Source organism: Melospiza melodia, chromosome 3 (genome assembly GCF_035770615.1).
Source record: "Melospiza melodia melodia isolate bMelMel2 chromosome 3, bMelMel2.pri, whole genome shotgun sequence".
Classification (NCBI taxonomy): Eukaryota; Metazoa; Chordata; class Aves; order Passeriformes; family Passerellidae; genus Melospiza; species Melospiza melodia.
In genome coordinates this window covers 41,642,666-41,664,013 of record NC_086196.1, presented here as the reverse complement: position 1 = coordinate 41,664,013, position 21,348 = coordinate 41,642,666, and the positions used below count along the sequence as shown (strand labels likewise).

The 21,348-nt window shown below is 38.0% G+C and overlaps 1 protein-coding gene across 1 annotated transcript in view; it reads left to right on the top strand.

Annotated features, from left to right (window-relative positions):
• PEX7 (peroxisomal biogenesis factor 7) overlaps positions 1–19,497 on the top strand; it is a 42,335-nt gene extending 22,838 nt beyond the window's left edge. The window contains exons 9-10 of the mRNA XM_063151471.1: positions 5,434–5,533; positions 16,855–19,497. Of these exons, the coding sequence (XP_063007541.1) occupies positions 5,434–5,533; positions 16,855–16,923 (169 nt within the window). The 3' untranslated portion in view covers positions 16,924–19,497. The remainder of the gene's footprint in view (positions 1–5,433; positions 5,534–16,854) is intronic.
• The last annotated feature ends 1,851 nt before the right edge of the window (positions 19,498–21,348 follow it).

Below are 21,348 nucleotides of genomic sequence, written 5' to 3'. Positions count from 1 at the left end.
GCATCATATAAAGTTGCATCATGAAGTTAACCCATTGAGCATTGAAGTGACTTGATTGTGCTGTCATGCTCTTCCCCTTTTTGACACCAGTTATATATCCTTCAGGTTTGGTGCTAATGTGCTTCATGCAGTACTGAAATGTAGTGCAATTTCATCTCTGACATTTTCCTATGTGGAAATTGTTAGAAAAGGCAGAGAGAGCTACTAGCTCACAAAGCATCATGTCTATAAATGTAGAGCCTGGGGACCTCTTCACAAAATTCACTCTAGACATAATTTTTCTGTTCCAAGATTTACTTGTCATTACTAAGGGGAGACAGCATACTTGAAGAGATCAAATAAAGATTTTTAACAGTTTAGTAAAACTGTTGGATTTGGTATGAGTGAACAAACGACAGAGAAGGCTGGGTGAAAGTCTTTGGAAAAGGTGTCACAAGCAGAATATTCTGTATAACTATTCTGGAGAAAAATTGTTGCCGTAAGAATTTGGGAACATCTCTTTTAAAGGCTATATTGTACCTCTACCACATAGGGTCATTTTACTGGATGCACCATAGACTCCACATGTACATACATGCACACATCCTGTCATATGTGCACATCCATGTAGCCCACAAACACATGGATGTGAATATATGCACACATACACATACATTTTAATTGAAGAATAAAAATCCTTGATCAATGTATAAAAGGTGGAAGAGAAGTAGGGATTCTAGTACATGGAATTAATTATGGATCTTGTTGAATCTACTCAAGGCCTGTGACATTTTAGCCCCATTTGGTGGGGGTTGCTGAATTTTGTTTCCTAGAGCAGCATGGTATGTCAGCCCCTTAAAAACAGATTCATTGCAGTGTTATTTTAATAGCACTTTATGATATTGTTCATTTATATTCTTTGGTGTGTCTGTTTGAAGCTCAGAATTACCTGAAAGCATTAGTTTATAGTAGATAACAGATACAGCATAGTATTGGAGCAATCCTTTACTGTTAGAGTTCTGTAATCTTAAAAGTTACTGAAGCTTTATAGTTTAACTAAACAGCTGCAAGTATTAGTTCAGATTATCAAACTACCATGTAAGAAGCAGAGGTTTTATTTATTTCAGGTCATACAGCTAGTTTGGCACATAATCACGACTGGTTATCTAAAAGAAAAAAATAGGTTGAAAACAAAGTTATCAATGCTTAGCTTTGTTAACTTTGCAAATAGTATAATCATGGAATGTAAGCACTGTAGTCAAGCTACTGAGAAGAAACCTAGTTCACAACTTGGTACTGGGAGCTGAGAAAAAGAGGATGAGGATGTTGATTTGAACTTGAGTTTTTACATACCTTGGTATAATGATTTATAATCTCTGTCCAGTAAATGCTTCATTCAGACAAATGTTTTCTGTACCATTTCCTTACTCTTTGGAAGAGCTCAGAAAAAATGTAGGCTAATTAAAGAGCAGATTGAACACAAATGAATCATTAAAATGCCAGGAAATACACAAAGTACTGTAATATTTCCAGAACTACTTTAGGTCTGCATGCATATTCTTAAATGCTATCTCTGTCAAAATTCAGTTTGGAAGAACACCAGTGTCATCTTTTACTGGAATCACCATTTTGTATTTTTGGACTCTTCCATATAGAGAAGAAATCTTGGTGCATTAGTCACAGACAGTGCTCACCAAAATCTAAACAGAAGAGCTGATAAATTATAGAGCTTCATTAAGCTGGTATCAGGCCAGAGCTTGGATCATATTCACAGAAGCTTATCCCTAAGGCAGAAAGGCAATTTTTGTTAAAAGTTGTACTTTTTATATTGGACATCATCTCTGCAACACACTGTAAGGTAAACCACTATCTCCAGCTCTCCATCACTATGTCAAGTTTAGTAACTCAGATCACAAAGAAATCTTACAGAATAAGGCTGATCATAAAATAAACTGTGTTTCATTTCAGCTAGGTATCCTTACTATCCTTTTTCTGGTATTTTCGTTCAAGGTGAAAAAAGTGGGTGTTTGCTCATTTGCTCTTTTTTTCTTATTTTCCTCAAATGGAAAATGTCCTTCTGTACCCAAATTGCTTCATAATGTTGATACTTCACTGGAACTATAATGAAATAATCTCTTCAGAATATTAGTGTGTAAATAGTTAGATGTTCCCAGTTAATGCCTGAAGTAACATCATTGCCCTGATCAGCCTGTATCCAAAAGTAGCTTGACACTAAGCTCTCCTCTGACAGTTTTTCTAGTTTGCAGGAAGAACTTTTACAAGCCAGAGAAGGAATTAGAGAACAGGAGGAGGGGGATGAATTGTGTGATACACCTGTAGTAAGCTGGCACTGAGTTCTGTCTTGCCCTTGAAAGGTTCTTGGCTTTATACATCCACATGCTACTGTGACTTGTGTCTGGTGTGGTTGTGTGTGAATGCTAGCATTAGTTGTTGAGTGGGCTTGTATGGAAAGCACCCTCTAAACATCTGCTTCACACCCACCTAAAAATATTATGTATGAAGACATAATGTAGCCTAAGAACATTAGTAAAGCTTTCATGAATATTTATCATAATATTTTTTTCTTACCCAGGAGGATGTAGACTTGATGAGTTGTTCTTTGTGCTTCCATCTGTGCATTTTCATAGAATCATTTCCTGGAGTAGCTTTTGAACCTGTTGAAAACTTAACTAGATTTAACAGGAAACTTGTAGTCTGAATTTACAAAGCTTTAAGTTTTTACAAATTTAATGGAAACTCCTGAGCATGCAAGAGAGGGGAACCCCAAGTACTGCCTTAAGGAAGGTGAGAGACGTAGCATGAATTCACCACAAGTAACCTTCCTACTGATCTGCTAGCTCCTCACCATGCAGCACCAGGGTGCCACAGCCCAGGCATTGTACAGACACTGGACCTGGAATGATACTCCCTACCTCTTTTTTCCCAGCCTGTAGTGAAGGTGCAGGGACACTTGGTAAGGGTTGGGTGGGAGTGAGGACAAGGTAGAAGAAATGCGGGACAGACTATATTTGGGTTGGCAAAAGTGAATTGGTCAGGGAGCACAGGTCTTTGTGACACTGTTGTGGGTGGTACAAATTATAAAATCCATAACTTGACAGGCTTTTTCTCTTCTCATAATGTCTTGTTCAGAATAAGCAGTCCACTTATTCTGCACATGCAATATATGTGCAGCCAATGAACTGCGTGCCAGGTACATGTAAAACAAAGAAACTGTAGAGAAATGAGGGAGAAGTTATGTTTTTAACAATTCCAGCCTTAAAAAGTTTAAGAAGATGCACTCATACAGGTTCTGGGGTTTTGTGATCTGTGCAGATGTGACTGAAGTGGTGGCTTCATACATAATATAGGTAAAAATAATGATTTAAGTGACACACCTGTGATTGTACAGGCTGTACAAACCTGTAAGGGACCCTAAAAGCCTCTGTGGTTGTCTGGCCTGTGTTTTAAGTTAATGCTGCTAACTCTGTAGATACACTTTCAACTGAAATTATGCAAGCCCACCTACTGGTGCTGTGAGTGCATCTTCAGTTCTCTGTACAGCCTTCCTGCTGTGGTAAACAGTGTCTTAGAAAAATTGCATTGCCCTCTCAGTCTGCAGAATGTGGTGGAAGTCGACTCTGAGCAAAGCATTGCTGTCACCATGGTGGTTTTGAAAGCTGTGCAGTAGACCAGTGTTTCTCACTTTGAAGTGCAAAGTTGTTATGAGAAACATCATTAATTTGTCATCAATGGTTATCAGTCCTGACAATGAACATTTTTTTGAGCTTTCACTAGTAATTATTTATATATTAAAAAATGTATCAAAGCTTTTAGTCAGTCTGTTGAACTTGAACTAAGTTGCAGTATTCTTAATCTCTAAACTGCTTCTTTACAACATGACTCCATATAACAAGCACTATATTGTCCTGCTATTTTTAAAATTGATCAAAAGGTCTTTTTAGGTTCTTTATTCATGTAGATCTAAAGTTATCTCCTTTAATCGTTTTCAGTTATGAGCATTTATCTTTCAAGAATTTAATATTAGAGAGCTCACGTGGAGGCCAACACTATTACTAAGAACTAACACTATTACTTAGTAACAAAAATATTTGTTTCCTTGCCTTCTTTTGAACAAATGTGGGAGGATGAAAATGCTGAAATGGTCTTTTGCTCCTCTCTCCTGCAAAATAAGTTGTTTATTTTAGATCTCAGGTACTAGGAAAAAATTAAGAGGGTTGTTGCTATGGCATAGCCATTGTGCTGATACCACTCTCCTTGTTTATGAAGGAGATAACATCTACATATTAAACAAACTGACCCTGCTGGCTCCAGTGTTTGCTATTTTCCCTGAATTGGTTTGAACTTACAGTACTTCCACTGCAGTTGGTCTGATAATGAGCTGTTCTTGTTAAGTATTGTCACTTTTCCCAATAAAGACAAGGCAAAGAGACCTTTATGATTGTTACAGAAGTAGTAAAGCATATAATTGACCCCTGTGTGAAAATGTGGGCTGTACAAAATTTGATTACAGCTGACAGCCCACAAAATGTGCTGTGCTGTGCAGCCTGTGGACTTTTCTCAGTGGTATATACAACACAAGAAAGAGAATAAATCTTTGTTCTGTGCTGGCATACAGGGTTTTGTCAGTGTATTATGATCTGAAAGTTCTGTGTCTGAATCCTTTTTTTCATGGCTGAGGTGCCTTTTACCTCTATTTTAATCCCATCTACTCTTACATCTCTCATACTTCCTGTTAGTTGCATTGATAGATACTGCATCTATTGGGACAGTAGCTGGGAGAAGTAGAAGACCTCAGAATTGTTATTTTCTAGGTATTTTTTAATAACCAAGACTCGAAAGAAAAACTTACTTTAAAAGTATGAACTAGTGGAATTAACTGTGTAAGGCAGCGTAGTACAAATTTGTTACTAAATTATAATACTAAATTCTGTTTTGCAGGAACACAGTCTCAAATTTCACAATGTGCATGACAGATCTCTAAATGATTGTGTAATTTTTATATAAATAAAGACCCCATAGCTAATGATGCCAAAAACTGAGAAAAATCACAAATTGTGCTAATATCTTTCAGGGATAAAATTCCCCAGCCATCAAGAAATATAACAAGAATATTCTAACCTACGTTTTTTCTTCTCTTTTAATGATGTCCCAACGACTGCTCCTTGGTGCCAAATTTGATCTCAGTTTCTGCAACAGGACACAAAGATGGCTTTGCCCAGTGGGGTTTAATTTATGCAAATCAGCAGATGGCTTTACCAGGAGTATGATTTGTTATGTTTCTTAAGTGGATGAGTTTGCTTTTTTAAATACCCTGGCAGCGACAGATTTGTCAATATCTTGCATTATATTTTTGAAATGGCCTTTCAATTACTTTAATTGTGGTTTGTTTGATTTTTTTTCCCTTTCTTTCTCCCTCCTTTATTCTATCTATAGATTCTGGGACTTTTCCAAGCCTAATCCTTTGCTGGAGACAGTTGAGCATCACACTGAATTTACATGTGGTCTCGATTTAAGTCTTCACAACCGTGGTCAGGTAAGAGCTGGGAGGCATTTACTGTTCCCTTGCCTGTTATAGGCACTGTGGTCATGGCTGGGCTGCAGGACTCAGATCCTGAATAAGTCACCAGATTGCAGTAAGCTTCTGGAAGTGAGTCTGGCTGAATGCTTATCAAATAAGCCTCATTTCAGGTCCATATTTTTTGTGAAGCAGTTCCTTGCATTGGGTAGGAGAGGAGGGCAGAACAGACAAGATTGCAAAATCAGATAGCAGAAAGCCATGGTGAGCTCTGGGAAAATGAAGTATTTTGTTTCAGAAGGAAGAATAGTAGAGAAGTCTAGAATGCTGAGCTGAGATACAGAGCTTTCTTCCATCTACTTAAATTGTCAAGTTAAATGTTGGTAGTGTCACACAGGATGCCTAGACCTGGTTTGGCATACTGTTTAGAGGACTAGGAGAGGCTTAATCTTGGCTGATATTCAAAAACCTTCAGCTATTAAAGTGAAGAAGTAGAACCTATTTTATCAGTAGCCCTTATTTATGTACTGGTTCTGTAAGGATTCCCCTCTCCTGTTGCTACAGTTGTTTCTGTTTTGTAAACAGGATTCTTTCTTTGTAGTATGAAATGATTTTTAGACAAGAAACTTTGAAAAACATAAGTTAATTTTTTACTTTAAAATGAGAAAGCCTTTAGTTTTCCACACAAAAATTACTGTCAAGATATTAACTGTTCCTAATGCACTATTTAACATGCCAGAGATATAATCTACATCTAGATTATTCTCAAATTCACAGTCAAATGATTTTTTTTTTACCCCAAATAAAAATTGTAACATCTGCATTCACATTCTGTTTGGACAAAGCAAATTAAAACCATTGTAATTAAAACCATTTCTGCTGGTAAAATGACACAGGAGAAAGGTGTAAGTTTGGCCAAATACTTAGCTTACTGTACATGGAACCATTCTAGCTAAATGATAGCTTGATGGGTTTTCTGTGTGGTTGTTCTTCCTTAAATTCTGTTGCTTCAGTGGGGCTGCAGTTACTGTACACAAGGCTGTGCTGTGAGCATAGGGAAATTTGTAAGGCTCAAAAAAGCTTTCAAGGTTCAGGTTATTTTTCATCAGTGCAAGGCAAAAATATGTAAGGGCCAGTTGCTGGGGATGGAAACTTCATCCCGAGTGACTGCACATATGTGATTGGGCTGCACTGGGTCCAGAGGGGGTAGCAAGCATAGCATAGTGCATTTAGGCTTCACAGTCCCACATGTGCTGAGCCCAGCTCAGTTTTCCATGGAGTTGGTGGGGATTTGCATTTGGTCTGAATGAAGAAAGAAGATTTTTTTCTTTCATTTTGTGTTGAGAATGTGATTACTTTGACTACAAGCCCATTGCTTCATGGTAGATAATTAATTGAAAGAAAAGCGCGCATGCACTTTTACATTGAAAAAAGGAAAATATTGGTGTGCATCCCCATCAACACTAGGACATTTGTGCATTCAGGTATCTTCTTTTCCCACACAGAAATTCTGCAAGTCTGATGTTGGACTTAGTGCACAAAATCTATAAATCTGGGGTACATATCCATATTTACTGAGTGCCAATGTGCGTTCCAGACAGAAGTTTGGCATTTGCAGCAGCTTTGATATTCCTCTGTTTTTTTCCATTGAGTTGATTTAATGTATTCAAAGGGTTGGATATCACAGCAATGCAAATTGTGAATGGTTTTTTTTAAAGAAGTTTAAAAATCTGTGATAAAATTAAACTCTCACTAAGTTTAGGAGTGAACACAAGGGAAACATAGCCCCATTTTTATAGGAAGACCCACGGGATATCACCTTGAGTATACTTTGTTCAGCTCTGAGTAGGACATGGACCTGTTGGAATGAGTTCAGAGAAAGGCCATGAAGATGATCAGAGGGCTGAAACATCTCTCATACAAAGACAGGCTGAGAGAGTTGGGGTTGTTCAGCCTGGAAAAGACAAGGCTCCAGGAAGACCTTGTAGAAGCCTTCCAGTACCTAAAGGGATCCTCGGAGAGAGCTGGAGAGGAACTTATTAGAAGCATATGTAGTGGTAGGGCAAGGGGTAATGGCTTCAAACTGAGACATCATTGGTAGGTATAAGGAAGAAATTTTTAATGTGAGTTTGATGAGACACTGGAACAGGTTGTGGATGGAAGTGTTCAAGGCTAGGCTGAGAGGGACTTGGAATAACCTGGTCTAGTGAAAGGTATCCTTGTGCATGTTGGGGGGAGGTTTGAACTAGATGATCTTTAAGGTCCCTTCCAGCCCAAACCATTCTATGATTCTATGAGCACCTGCTGAATAGTTGCTTCCAGTATGAGCCCTTGGAGTCTTTCCCTGGCTTCTGCATCCATCCAACAAAGATTATTTGCTTAAATTTTATGCTGCTGTTCCCAATAAGTAGGTTGTCTTTATGTCTGTTCTTTATAAATCTGATGATGACCTCCTTTATTTGTTTTCTTCATTTATTTGCATGATTTGTGATTTTCACTGTTTGCTTTATAAGGAGTTATGACTTCAGATTTGAACTGCTTCTCTCCTCCAGGGAAAAAGTGAAGGATCCAGGGAGAATGCAGGGTATTTTGTTTATAATGGAGAAGCTATTCATTTATGCTCAAATTAAGTACCATTCTGGTCATTAACCTTTGCTTTCATTCTTAATGATATCTTTTGTTGTCTAGACAGATTGTTTTCTTTGGCTTTGCACAATGAACTTCAGCATTTTTGAAGCATTTTTTTACACATCAAGGAAAAAATTATATGCATTATTGAAAGTGTTCAGAATAGATATTGTGATTAAGTAGCTAGTAATCTAGGAATTACAAGACATTCCTGTGGAACTGATTGAGCTTTGAACAGAACCCTCAGGCAGAGAGGTTCAAGCTGGTTCTTGTGCTCAGGGAGGCAACGTGGAAAAGAATGTGGTCATAAAGAATGTGAAGAGACCCACTAGTATTAGCTAGCTGAAACAGTAAAACTCCTTTGTACTTAATTAAATATTCTAGTATCTATTTTGGATTATCTGCCTCTATGTAAAGTAGGTGTTTTTTGAAAGCTTTGAATTTTAAAAATCAGATATTGTTTGGTTTGGGGTTTTTTTCCCCTCACCATAATGTTAGTATCAGATTCATAGAAATTTGAGACAACAAACAAACTTTCAGGTGCATAGAAAAATGTGCATTTTGCAGTGCGAAGCATTAACAGAAATGATCCTTATGATATTCAGTGTATTCCTCTGTTAAACTGCAAGTCCTGATGTGAGAGTTTGCCAGGCATGTTTTCCAGGAGAAAATATTCCCAACTCCAGCTTTCAACCTCGGCACGCATGAGAACAGTGACAAGACCCTAAGCACCAAAAATCTGTTAAATTTGTGATGTTGTATAGTATTAAGAACTGAGAAAGTCTTTTTACCCTGTCAGCAACATTAAGAGTATGCAGTTTTTAAAACCAGATCGTTCTTTCCAAAGTTTAAGGATAAGAAAAACAACTGAAGCTTGCTTCCCTGTATATGCACTAGATAGACATAGGATGTATGTAGGGACTAAAAAATGGTTATCAGCCATAAACTACTCGTTGTTTTGGGCTGGTAATGCTCGACCATGTAGTGGAGTTGTGCTCTGTATAATAAAAATATCATATTCCTTTAAGCCATCTCTTCCTGGGATTTTGCTGTGTTACATTCATGTTTACATGCTGTAGGTTACTTCCTTTGGTGTTACTTGTGCAGCTTTATTTAAAAGCAGCCTTTTTCTTCTGCTGTAGGCTAAATGCCATATGGGAGTAATGAATGCTTTTTAAATATCTTCAGGCAATCCATTAATGACACAGATAAAAGTACAGATCCTTTAAACATTCCTTTCTTGACTCGATTCTGAAATTATTTCCATAAGTATGTAAAGAATGGAAAATACACATGTATAATGAATCCCTTTAAATAATGGACAAAAGATACCCAGCCCTTTCTGTTGCAGTTCTAAAACAATTTTGCGTAACACAAGTGTAAAAAAACCTGACACTAATTTTGTCTGAAAATCTTCTTTAGCTACACCTCACATCTGTTCTGAACTCTGTAACGCAGGCAGTAGAAAGTATAAATTAATGATTTTCATTGAGTCAGGATTTCTGTTGTGCTGCTGAGAACAGATTAAGTATCTAATGGGAACAGGAGAGGAATCTTTAAATTTCTCTATTCTTCTGTGCTATGAACAATGCCATTCCTAAACTGCAAGGATACGTAATTTTCAGTGGGAGTGATGGCAAGTGGTGGAGGGAGCACTTGGTATGTGAGAAGCACATTAGACTTCTGAGACATGCCAGATCAGAACAGGACTCCACAGTGTACTGTGCTGAGGTGCTCCTTTTGGAAATTAAAAATCTTCAGCTCCAAATGAGAATGAACCAGGTGTCCATTCTCTAGTTCAAAATCATCTGTTACCTGAATGCTTGCTGAAGTCTAGGTTTTAGAATAACTTGTGTACAACACAAATAGTGATCACTTAGGATTTGCTTCTCCTGTGGTTCTACTGTGTGTTTGGATCATAATTGCACTACAGAAGGGCAGCTGTCTGTGTAAATAGCTATTTCTGTCAACAAGTTTGGGAGAAAACTTGGTTTCTCTAACCTTCTGGCTACAATTCTCCTCCCCATCCAACCTGGTGGGGGTCAGGGTGAGGGAGCAGCAGCGTGGTACTCTGTTGCTGGTGGGGATTGAACCATGACACACACACAGCACCCCGTATTATGGAGACAGTGGTGGTACCAGTGTGGTACCCATGGCTCTTGTGCTTTGTGTTACACTGGCTTCGTGATTTGGCCCTCCTGAACTTCCACTCTCTTCTTCCTAAAGCTGTGGGGTGTCACCAGCATGTTCTGCACAACCACTGTCTGCTCCTTCCCTTCACCTGGCCAGTGGTACTTAGAGCTGAGAAGAGGTGCCTGCATTGGTCTGCTGATCCAGTGAAACTGATGGTATCCTGAGTCACTAAAATTTTAAAGCTGTAATTCCTTACTAGCTGGAGGGAGGTCATGGCCAAACTGCATACACTTGACCTGCATGCCCTGAAGGTAGCTTGAAATCTAGTTCTAAATTCATCCAGCTTTATGGGGGAATTTTTGATCATTGTCAAGTTTTGGTGTGCAGGTTTGTTGACTCATTTTCTTTGTGCAGCTTTTGCAGTGTGCTGCATTTGCTGTGCCAACACAGGAAACAGAAGGGACAGGAGGGGCTGCAGAAGCTGGCTTAACCAGTATAGCCAAATATAAATGCAGATGATGTCTTTAGTAAGGCTGTTTGGCTATGTGTTTTGCTGTTCATTTAAAGTAATTGTGTATGCTCAAGAGGCCCAGAAATGTTGATTGTTCCATGTAAAAGTGGAGTTACATCTTGTGGAAATGTACAGAAGAACAGATACTCTCTGCTTTTTTTCTTTTGATCACTTGCTCTTATCTTTTACACTTAATTACTAAGGACCTGATAGCTTCCACCCAGCTGTTGTGGCTATGCCACTGCTATAATTATAACATTATCTGTACTTCATTTTAGTCTCTCCTTATGGTCCTTCTCCAGGATGCAACTGAAGTTATGCAGTTTCTTTGATTCTTTGAGATAAAAAGAACCTACTTACCAAATTTCAGAGTGGATTTTTCCATAAAATATGAGATTTCACTCAGATTTCACAGCTGCAAGTGTTAAACCAATCTGAACACCTTACTGAGTTGGAGGGGCTAAAAGGAGATATTTCTTAGTGGTGCTTACTGTATGTCTTTCCCAAACTGTGAAAATTAAACTTTCACTGTGTAAGTCAAAGCCAGGCACTCATGAGTAATGGTCACTATTTGCCATTATCAGCAAGAGTTTCTTGGTGTTTGGAAAGGTTTCTGTCAGGCATCACAATTTTGTAAAAGCTGCAAGTGTTTGGAGAGGAAAATAAATTTTGATACTGAAGTACTGGGGAGGATGGGAGACGGTGCTTTCTTACTCAGTAAATGTATTGCTTGTGCATTTTATTTGGTGCAATGGCTTACAAATACTTGCTACTTCTTTGAGCCCCATCTTTTACTCAGTGTAGTGGATTCTGTTACTCTCCTCATGACCAGTAAACATTTGAGAAGTCCCAGTGAATTGCACAAGTGAAACTCAGGGGAAGACAGCAGAATGATGCAGCTGTTACTGAAAATACTGTTTGGCTTATGATTACTTGTAATTATATCCCAAAAGGAAGGAACTGAACTTTGAGCTGAAGGATGAGCTTGAAGGTCAAATAGGGTCATTAGAAAACAGTTTCACAGGTAGAAATTGACTGCATTTGGGGTCACCAAGGTCAGTATCAGCACAGAAAGGCATTTTGCAGTTCCAGTGTACCTTTTACAGAACTTAAAATTGACTAATCAATTAAACCAGTTCTTAGAAGTCTGAGTCTTCCTCCTAATTTTTAGAGTACAGAGGAATTGCTACCAAATCTGGAGATTTCAAGGATTTTTTTCTAACCTGCAACTCGCATCTCCATTTCCTTTACAACTTACTGATGAAAGCCCACTTGGAAGTTATGCGTAACTTCCAAGTCATCTTCCCATTACCCATGTCAGAACAACAGAACAAATGATGAGACAGCTCTTGGCTTCTTAGATCAGTTCTTTATGATGTGTCTCTGCAATGTGAAAAATAATGCCCCTCAAGTTTCTTATCTCTTTTTTTCCTTAAGAAATAAATGGATTTTTAAAGCAGCATTTGGAGCATCTGCTTCTGATAACTCTAATTTTAACCTAGACCTTTATAAGAAGTTCTGTTCTGGGTTTGTTTCATTTTGTCTTTACTGGAAATAATAATTAAATCAAGGTGTATGTTCTGAAAAGTAAATTAAAAAAATACTGGTGTTACTGAACATTGAAAATAAGAAGTTTTATTTGCAAACTCCCATCACTTTCAGTCTCATGTAAAGGTTGGCATCATGCAGTTCACTCGGGAAACTGCTAACCAAACAGGCCACAGTAGTGGTCAAGATTTTCTAGAAGAAAATAGGTATTGAATGAGTTTAAACTCATGCATGATCCATTATGGACTTGACCAATTAGTTTTAATGTTCACCTGTGAAAATCATTTGATGAGTAGCAAACCTAATAGCTTGCTTTATCTTCAATTAATCTCCGTCCCACAAGCTTAGAGGATGTTCAGGATCCCTCAAAAACATGTAATAATGATATAAATAGACCATTAAGTTATGTTTGAGAAGACACAGAAGATAAGAAACTAAGAGGAAAGGAAACACAACTAATGAGAGTCAAGAACTAATTTTTTTTTTTCTGCTGGCTCCTGTACAGAAAAAAGAAAAGACAGATCTTATTTGAAAATGGGATGGGGAGAAGCTGAGAAATGGGTCTCTCTCAGGCACATTTACATATTATCACATGATTCATTATGAGTGCTCTGGAAACTTAGTGGCACCAAGATAGTTCTGGAGCTACTAATCTAGAGAGGTCTGTGCTTTGTTCTGATTAAACCCTTTCATAAAGGGTAATTGAACTCTTTAGTTTTTAGTTGTTCTTCTGAATATTTTTAATTTTGATTATGCTAGCAGATTTATTGTGTCTTCAAGTAGTGAATAAAAAAGTTGGTGGCAAACTTGGGAGTTTTCTCTTGTTCTCTTGCTTCTTCTGAAGAGTAAAGAGGCAGAATGTCATGCAGGTAATTGCACTAGACTGAGTGGATTGCCCTGGGGTGCTGGCAAAGGTCTAAGTCTATTGCAAGGCAAGATGACTGTGATGAATAGGAAACAGAGGGCCTGTCAAGGGAGTAAATCAGTTAGTGAGTCAATGGAAATGGCTCTGATAAATGAATGGATGTCAGTATTAAATCCGTTGGTGGAAAACATTGTTAAACTCTGGGACAAGGATAAACATTTCAATAAAATACGGGATAGCTGTTTTAGCGGAGTTGAACTATGATTTTATAGTCAAGCAATTAGCTTTCTGGGATGACTGCAGGTTTTTTGTTTCTTTGCTTGCTTTTCTGGCTTTACTTGAAAACAATTCAGTGATCCCCATTTTTTGTACTTGTTTTTGTATTTTTGCTGGCAGAGAAATTGGCAAGATATTTATTCTGCAGTAACAACAGTATAATGTATATGCTGATACCATACCTTTAATGTATATGCTGGTGCCATAACTTTGCTACTGAAATAAAAGCAATAAAGACAATTAATAAATGTAATTTTGTTAGACTCCCTTTGTTCCATGTAGCTTTAGTTACAATGAAAATTACCAGGCTTAGAATGCTTCTTCTATTTGTGCTATTTCTTGATATAGTTTACCAGTCAGTGAAACAAAGAATATTCTTGTTTTACAATTAAGCTCTAATTATTCTGCTTTTCCCTGCTATTCAATAGTTAAAAGTTTCCATGGTAAAACTGCATTCTATAGTTACAAGGCTATTCATAAATGATAATGGAACTTGCATGATATACAAAATTTGCCGTGCAAAATAGTCAATATTATAAGGATATTGCAATTTATACAGTTCAACGACCCAAAAATATCGTGGGATTTGTTTGAATATCAGAGTAAAATTTGTCCACAAAGCAGCAGACATTTCTACAGGATGACAAACTTCCATCCCTTCATGCTCCTAATGGAGGGATTTTTATCAGGTTCGCAAATCAAGTGTGAGTCCATTTTCAGTTTTCCTTTGTCTTCGTCCCACCACAGAAGAACTTTCTTCACCTGTCAGTAACATCATCTCATTGATCAAAATATAAACTCCAAGAACTTGCCCATTTTGTATGCTATATTTATTTACCATGGTATGCTGGATGAGCCTTCATCCCAATGAAATTTCTACCTCTATTTTAATATTTAAATGAAGTACCGTTTCGTTTATTTTTAAAAAAAGACTAAATTGCTTTGAAGTATATATTAAAAATGGTCGTATGTCACAGGAGAACTGACGTTTCTACATACTTTTAAAGCACTTTCATTCAGTATCCCACATTCTCCTCTTCTGGGGAAAGGCACACAACTGTTGTACAAGTATTCTAAAACCACTGTATAAGACAGGTCACAAGATAAAAGGCAAAATGCAGGGAGAAGACATTTTCTAAACTAATGCAGTTGCTGCATGAACAAGTCCTTCTCTTCATCTTAGGATTCATCTTAGTCATTTGTATTGGAGGCAGTGACAATCTCTGAGCTACAGCAAAAGGGCACGTGGCACTCTCCATCAAAAAATACTGGCTGCAGCACTCCTAGCTTACAGTTGCCCCTTTCTCTGACAGTCTTGCCTGTATTTTGGAGAAAGTAAGGAGAAATGGCAATGTCATTCCTTTTTTAATGTTCTGCCATGCTGCAGTGTCCCAGTTTCCCATAGATACCTGTGTTCTGTACTTCACATGTGTATTTTCATCAAGGTTTCTGGTATCAGCATTTCATTATACACTTCCTGCTGCACAGGAGAACTTGATTCACTGTTACTTACTGTAGCTTTTGCTTTCCTCTTGCTGGCTGGCTGTGTTTTCTCCTTTCACGTGGTATCATTAAGTCAATGAGTTGGGCAACTTATCGCATGTGATCCTTTTCAAACTCTTTTAATATCCCCTGTTTATTTTGAATGTTGCTAGATTAAATGGTTTGATAACTATATTTGTTCAGAGGCGATTTCAGGGATGCTAATTACGTTGATAACAGGTGGGAATTCCCATGGGATTTTTTCCAAATGTTATTTTTGTTTCTTGTTTCTTTACAAAAATAGAAAGTATTGCCTATAGAACATTGATCTGTAGCTGTGGAGAATAGTAAAAAACCTGCAGTTTATGTGATTGCCAGCTTCTACACAGTATTTAGTGGAAAACTCAAATTTTCTTTTTGGTATGATTTGAGAGACTGCAATGCAGCAGAAAGAACATTTGCTACAGAAAGCTCTATTATGTTGTATGAATAGACAGACATATTGTCAAGAGTTTTTTTGACCCATTTAGATGTATATGGAAAGCACTTCAAATAACTAAGTAGAACCAGCTAAGGAAGCAATGAAAATGAATAATAGTGCAGTATAGTAAACACAAAATGGGCTAATTATAGTCTGAAATCAAATACTGTAGTTGGATTTCCAAATTTTTAGTGTGCAGCTGTTCATTCTGGCTCTAGGAGAGAACAGGAATTGCAGGCTGCAGCAGAAGGAAGCTTGTTGTGCAGAGGATCCAATACTGTATCTTTTGTAATCCCAACTGGAAATGACATTGTAAAGATAATGCAATATGGTTTCAGCCAGATTTGCTGGCATTTATTTGTGGACCTCCTGAGGTTTTTCTCTTTAGCTCTCCTCTTTGTTCTATTTGCCTTAATTCTTGTCTCCTACAATATTTTGTGAATATATATCATACCTAGGTCATCTTTTTGAGTCATTGTCAGTGTGGTTAACCCTTTCACTTTGTTACAGACTCTAAAGTGCATTTTCAGTTAATTTTCAAACCTAAAGCATTCTGTAGTCTTTTTCCTTGGAGTCTTGTTATTTATTAAGATCTTTAAGCTCTACAGACTCAGGTTAACCTTCTGGGTTTCTAGTTTTAAGTTCAAGCCTTCATCTAGGATAGAGCCTGGGATGATGAATTCAGAGAAGTTGTGGTTATACTCAAATCAGTCACTGTGTTTATAAGATGCCTTTGGCACCACTTCTTATTTAGACTAGTGGGGGTCTAGGTAGTGCTTGAAGCAGCACTGTGGCCCCCAAATCCCAATGATCAGCAAGTACACATCTCTCTTCTCAACAATTGACAGTGACCTCATGGCTTATCAAGCGTGAGACTGAAATTCTGGGTTAATTCTTCAGGAAACTTCCTGTATAATTTCATTGAACTCTTTTGGTTTTCCATTCCTCAGCACTAGACATTAGGAAAATGTCTATAAGAAATTTCTGTATCTGCAAGTATAAGAAGGTTTTTCAGATTTGGTCATGAAATATTTAGATATTATGGTGAAAGGATCCTATGACTCTGCAAAGAGAAGAAACATGGCAGGGTCGGGACTTTTGTGTGTCCTTCCTTAATTTAATTTTCAGTTACATTTTTTTGCCTATTTGGAACAATCAATTGAAACCTAAACGTTTCCCTGCTTTCCTCATGAAGAGTATGAAAAATAGGAGTTTGTTAATTTTCATGTTTTTCAGTAAAGTTAAAGTTTAAAAAAAAGACCCAAACCAAAACCAATTTAGTTATTTTATAATTTTGAAGCATGCTAAGTCAGAGTACCAACTGATACTAAATCTACAATATGCATTAAGTTCCCTGTGTTTTTTGTAAAAATGACAATTGTGAAGGACCTAAATAGATTTTGTTTGCTTTGTAGGTGGTGGACTGTGCTTGGGATGAACTAGTCAAGATCTATACTCCATCGTGTCTGGCAGTTCCTGTTTAGAAGAGAAGATGATATGACACGCCAGGAACCTTTCTCTCTCCCCCCCCAACCAGACTTGTGCTAAAGTGTCAACAGTGTCACTAATCTCAGTGTCTCTTTATAAGTAGAACTTCTTGAATGGAGTGTTGTGCCCTTGAACATGTGGAGACTTCAGGGCTTGGTCGGCTGTGCAGGTAGTACTTGAGTAGCAAAATGTTCCACAGCTCCTCAGAGGCTGAAGAGTGGCCATAGCAGATATCAGTGGTGTCTTCAGAACAGAATAACCAGCATGAATTTGTGATCTGTCTGGCTAATGATGAGAGCAGAGGCCTGAATCTTCTTGTTCCTTATAAAGATAAAAAAAAAAAAAAAAACAACTGGCAGTGTGTTTTGAGATGTCACTGTAGAAAAGAAAAGAAAGGAAAAGAAAATAAAGGCTTTTTACTGTAAAGTACTGTAATGTCAACTGAAGTTTGTATCACCCAGATGCATTTATGTTTTGCTGTGAGTCATGTTGCATTATTTTTTTTTGCAATATGATGCATTTACTCTTGATCGACAGTAAATGTCATAGTTTGTAGCCAGCTGATTTGTTTGACCTTTTTGGATTGCTGCTTCACAAAGATGGTAAAGATTATTTTCATATATTTTTCCTTTATATCTCTTTGAGTAAAACAGTTGATGAAGTTATGTAGAAAGATGCTCTGATAATAGAGAAAATGGTTATGAAAAAATGAAATACATACAAAACTAATTGGATCACAATCATCAAGATTTAGAGATAGGGCAACCATCTCTTCTATTAGACTTGTCTTCTATTTTCACTTAGGAAGTTCTTCCAAGAAATAGAAGTGGAAAGTGGCCATAAATCCAGTGTTTCAGGACCTGTGATAGCCTGGCCAAAGTGAGAAGTGATGTCCAGACCAGTTGACCTAAATACATGCAGATTAGTTGCATGATATAAGCATAACAGATCCAGCATGGCCAAACTATTGCAGTCACTACAATATGCACAACATGTTCTAGGGATGTTGAATACTTTGCCTTCCCAGTTTGTCCCCTCAACCCACAGGCTGGTACTTCCATCTAAGTTTTCTGGGGCAAGTAGAGATGTTCAGATGTTTTGTTTATCCAAACATCTCTGAATAGTGTTTTAGTATTGCAGCACTCATTGGTATGTGTTAGCCTTTCCTCATTTCCTGCTAGCCATTTTTTTTACCTTCTTTAAACTGTCTCCTTTCTGCTGTTAGTCCATCTCAACTACACTACCATCAAAAGGCTCTTTGCAGGTTGGGTCTTTGCAGATCTCTGTTCAGGTTTTCATAGTGGTGTTAATAAATGCTCTACCCTTCTGGGTTGCAGCACTCCTAGATCAGCCAATAGCAGACACTGCCAGATCTGCTGGGTGCTTTGAAGCAATGAAGGAAAGAATTCAGCTGAGCTAAGACCCGCAAATTGCAAGGAAAGAATCGTTATTCTATCTTGGAGGAAGAGCCAGGAAACTTACAGGTAGCCACAGGGAGACATGTGATATATATTGATGGGGTATATAGGGCTGGACAGGAAGAAACTTTCTTCTACAACATGACAATTTGGATCCCATTTGGATCCTGTATTTTTCTTGGTCAAATGCAAACTGCCCCCAGACTGACATATTTTTGAGTTGAATTATTAACAAAAATAGATTTTATCTTTTTTTATGACAGTATGCTGTACCAAATCTGAACCTTTTACTGCACTTTAATTCTGTGTGCTGAGGAATAATGCAAAATAAAGCTGTGCTGCACGCAGCTTTCAGCAGTACCATGGGCCATAAAATCTAATTTTAGGCATTAAAATTGATTATTTCAACTTCAATAGTTCCTCCACTCTTCTGTTTTATCTCCCTTTTCTGCTTCGATTACTAGTTGCTTGTCTGAGTGGAACATTTTGGTGGCAGGTGTGTATTTTATATGCATGTTTCTGGGGGGACAGGGAGAGTGGGTTATCCTAGAATGCTGCCATAGCCTATCAGTTGGAAGGGAAAATGTAGAAAACCTAGTGCAGGGGGAAAAATTAGGAATTCTGAACATGCACACTCAGCACATGGATTAAATCTTTCCTCAACTGCCTTCTCTCCCTTCATGTCTTGGTTAACTTCAATGCTGAGGGTTGCTGTATCCAGATTTATTTCTCTTGAAAGCTGAGCACATCCAGAAGATGCACATAGTAAATAAAAACTGTGGCCTTTATTCTTGCTGTGTGATCTTTGAATGGTGAGAATGTGCTGTAACATTTCTGCACTGTAACAGAAAAAACAATTTGGCAATAGTTGTTGCTGGTTCTTAATTCTCAGGGAATATTGCTATAGTTGTTTTGAAAAAATACTTATTTTATGACCAAAATACTAGCTTCCAATTTTTTTTTCATTTACTGAAACAGTTAACAATAACAATCTAAAACCTGTAATGTGTTCTGCTTTCAAACTTGCTCCTGTGAAAGATTTTGTTTTATTTAAGTCTGGGTTTCTCTTTGGTTTAAGAAATGTTTTCATTAATCAAGTTCTAAAGGCATGGATTTGTTGTTCTATAATGCTATTAAATGAATTGCACCCAATGTCTTTGGCTATACTCTTGTGTTCACTTCCCCAATTAAGAAATGTTGTTCAAAAAGTAAATGCTGTGAAAGATACTGAGAGTATCTTCTAAGAAGAATATCACAACCATGGTTTATGAATACTGGGTGATGGTCACATTTTTCCCCTGTACTGGTAGCGACCATACTTTATGCAACTTTTCCTAGCTGTGTGCCCCATCTTTATTTTCATAAAGGAAAGCTATTTTAAATCATTCTTTGTGTCTGCTTGTGCAGAGTATGTGTCAGTGATGAAGTGATCTCTTTCTTCTGGCTAAGCATAGTGCTGGCCTCAAATTTTGCTGCATAAGCAGGCTGTTCTGTGCCTTTCAATAGTACTGCTCAGCTGTGCTCAGGGTCATGGAATGGGGAATGGATACAACTCTACACAGTTCTTCCCTGATGGACCTGATGGTTGCATTAGACTCTAATTAAGGCAAATTTCCCATAAAACATTTTATAGAGGTCTTGAACATTTTCATCCAAGAAGCCATTATAAAAAATCTATGCCCTTAGGAAGACACCAATTTGCTGCATTTTTTGTTTTCCTCTCACCTGTGTAATTGCAGCTAGGTGAAATGCAAATCTGAGCATAATTTCCTTTAAACAATGAGAGTTAAGGTATCATAATCATCTCATTAGGGTAAGGAACCACAGAGCCATTCATTGCTATGAACTGCCCCACTGCCAGGCCAGAGTTTAACAGAGTTGATGTATGAACTGAGCAGCCACTGTTCCCTCTGGACACATGAACAGCCAGTGTGGGGAAAGTTCCTTCACTGCAGTGTCACCTCTGATGCCACCTCCCTGTTGCTTTATTCAGTTCCTCCCCAGTAAAGAGCAGGAGAACACTTTGTGTGACTGTGGAGTGGTGGAGAGGCAGTGGAAGACTAGTAATGAACCTGGCCTCCATGTTGAGAAAAGGGTGGCTTGGCAAGGGACAACAGCTTCCTCTCCACCTCCCTTTCCTGTCTATAGACAAAATTAGGAGTACCATAAGAGATATTGCAAGAGAAGCTGACCTTATAGCACAAGTGAGATCCAAAAGATAGGATTTGGCACTTTGAACAATTGACTTTCCAAACTGAGCATTGGTGCAGCTGCTCTTTGAGTTCTCCATTTAGTTCTGGGCCCCACAATTTAAGGAGGATTTGAAGGTCCTTGAATGCATCCAGAAGTGTACCTCAAAGCTGATGAAAAGCTGGAAAGCATGTCCTGTGAGGAGAAGCTGAGGGCTTTGGGCTTGTCTAGTTTGGAGCAAAGGAGACTGAGAGGAAACCTCATCACTTTCTGATGCTTCCCAAGGAGGGCAAGAGGATAGGGAACTGCTGATCTCTTCCCTTTGGGACTCAAAATGTGTGGGAATGGTTCAAAGATGCACCAGAGGAGGTTTGGACTGGACACTCAGAAGCATTTCTTTACTAAGCAGGCATTCAAACACAAACAGGCTTCCTAGAGAGGTGGTCGATGTCCCAAGCTTGTTTAAGTGTTTAAGTGGCATTTGTAGAATGCCCTTAACAACATGATTTAATTTCTGCTCAGCCCTGAATTGGTCAGGCAGTTGGACTAGGATGATCATTCTACAGTCCATACAAATGAAATAGTCTATTAAAATTTTTGTTTCTGATACATTTGTTTTTTGTGTTTCAGTCAAGGAAATATTTAGCCCCCAAAGCAGTTTTTCAGCCTGATGCTCTGCAATGTCAGACATTCACTTCTCTAGTGACAATTTCACTGGTGAGGTGACTAAATGGTTTCTGCCAGAGGGTACACTCAGGTACAGTCCAAATTACTACGGTATTTCCCGAAAGCACAGTCTGATTTTTTTCCATC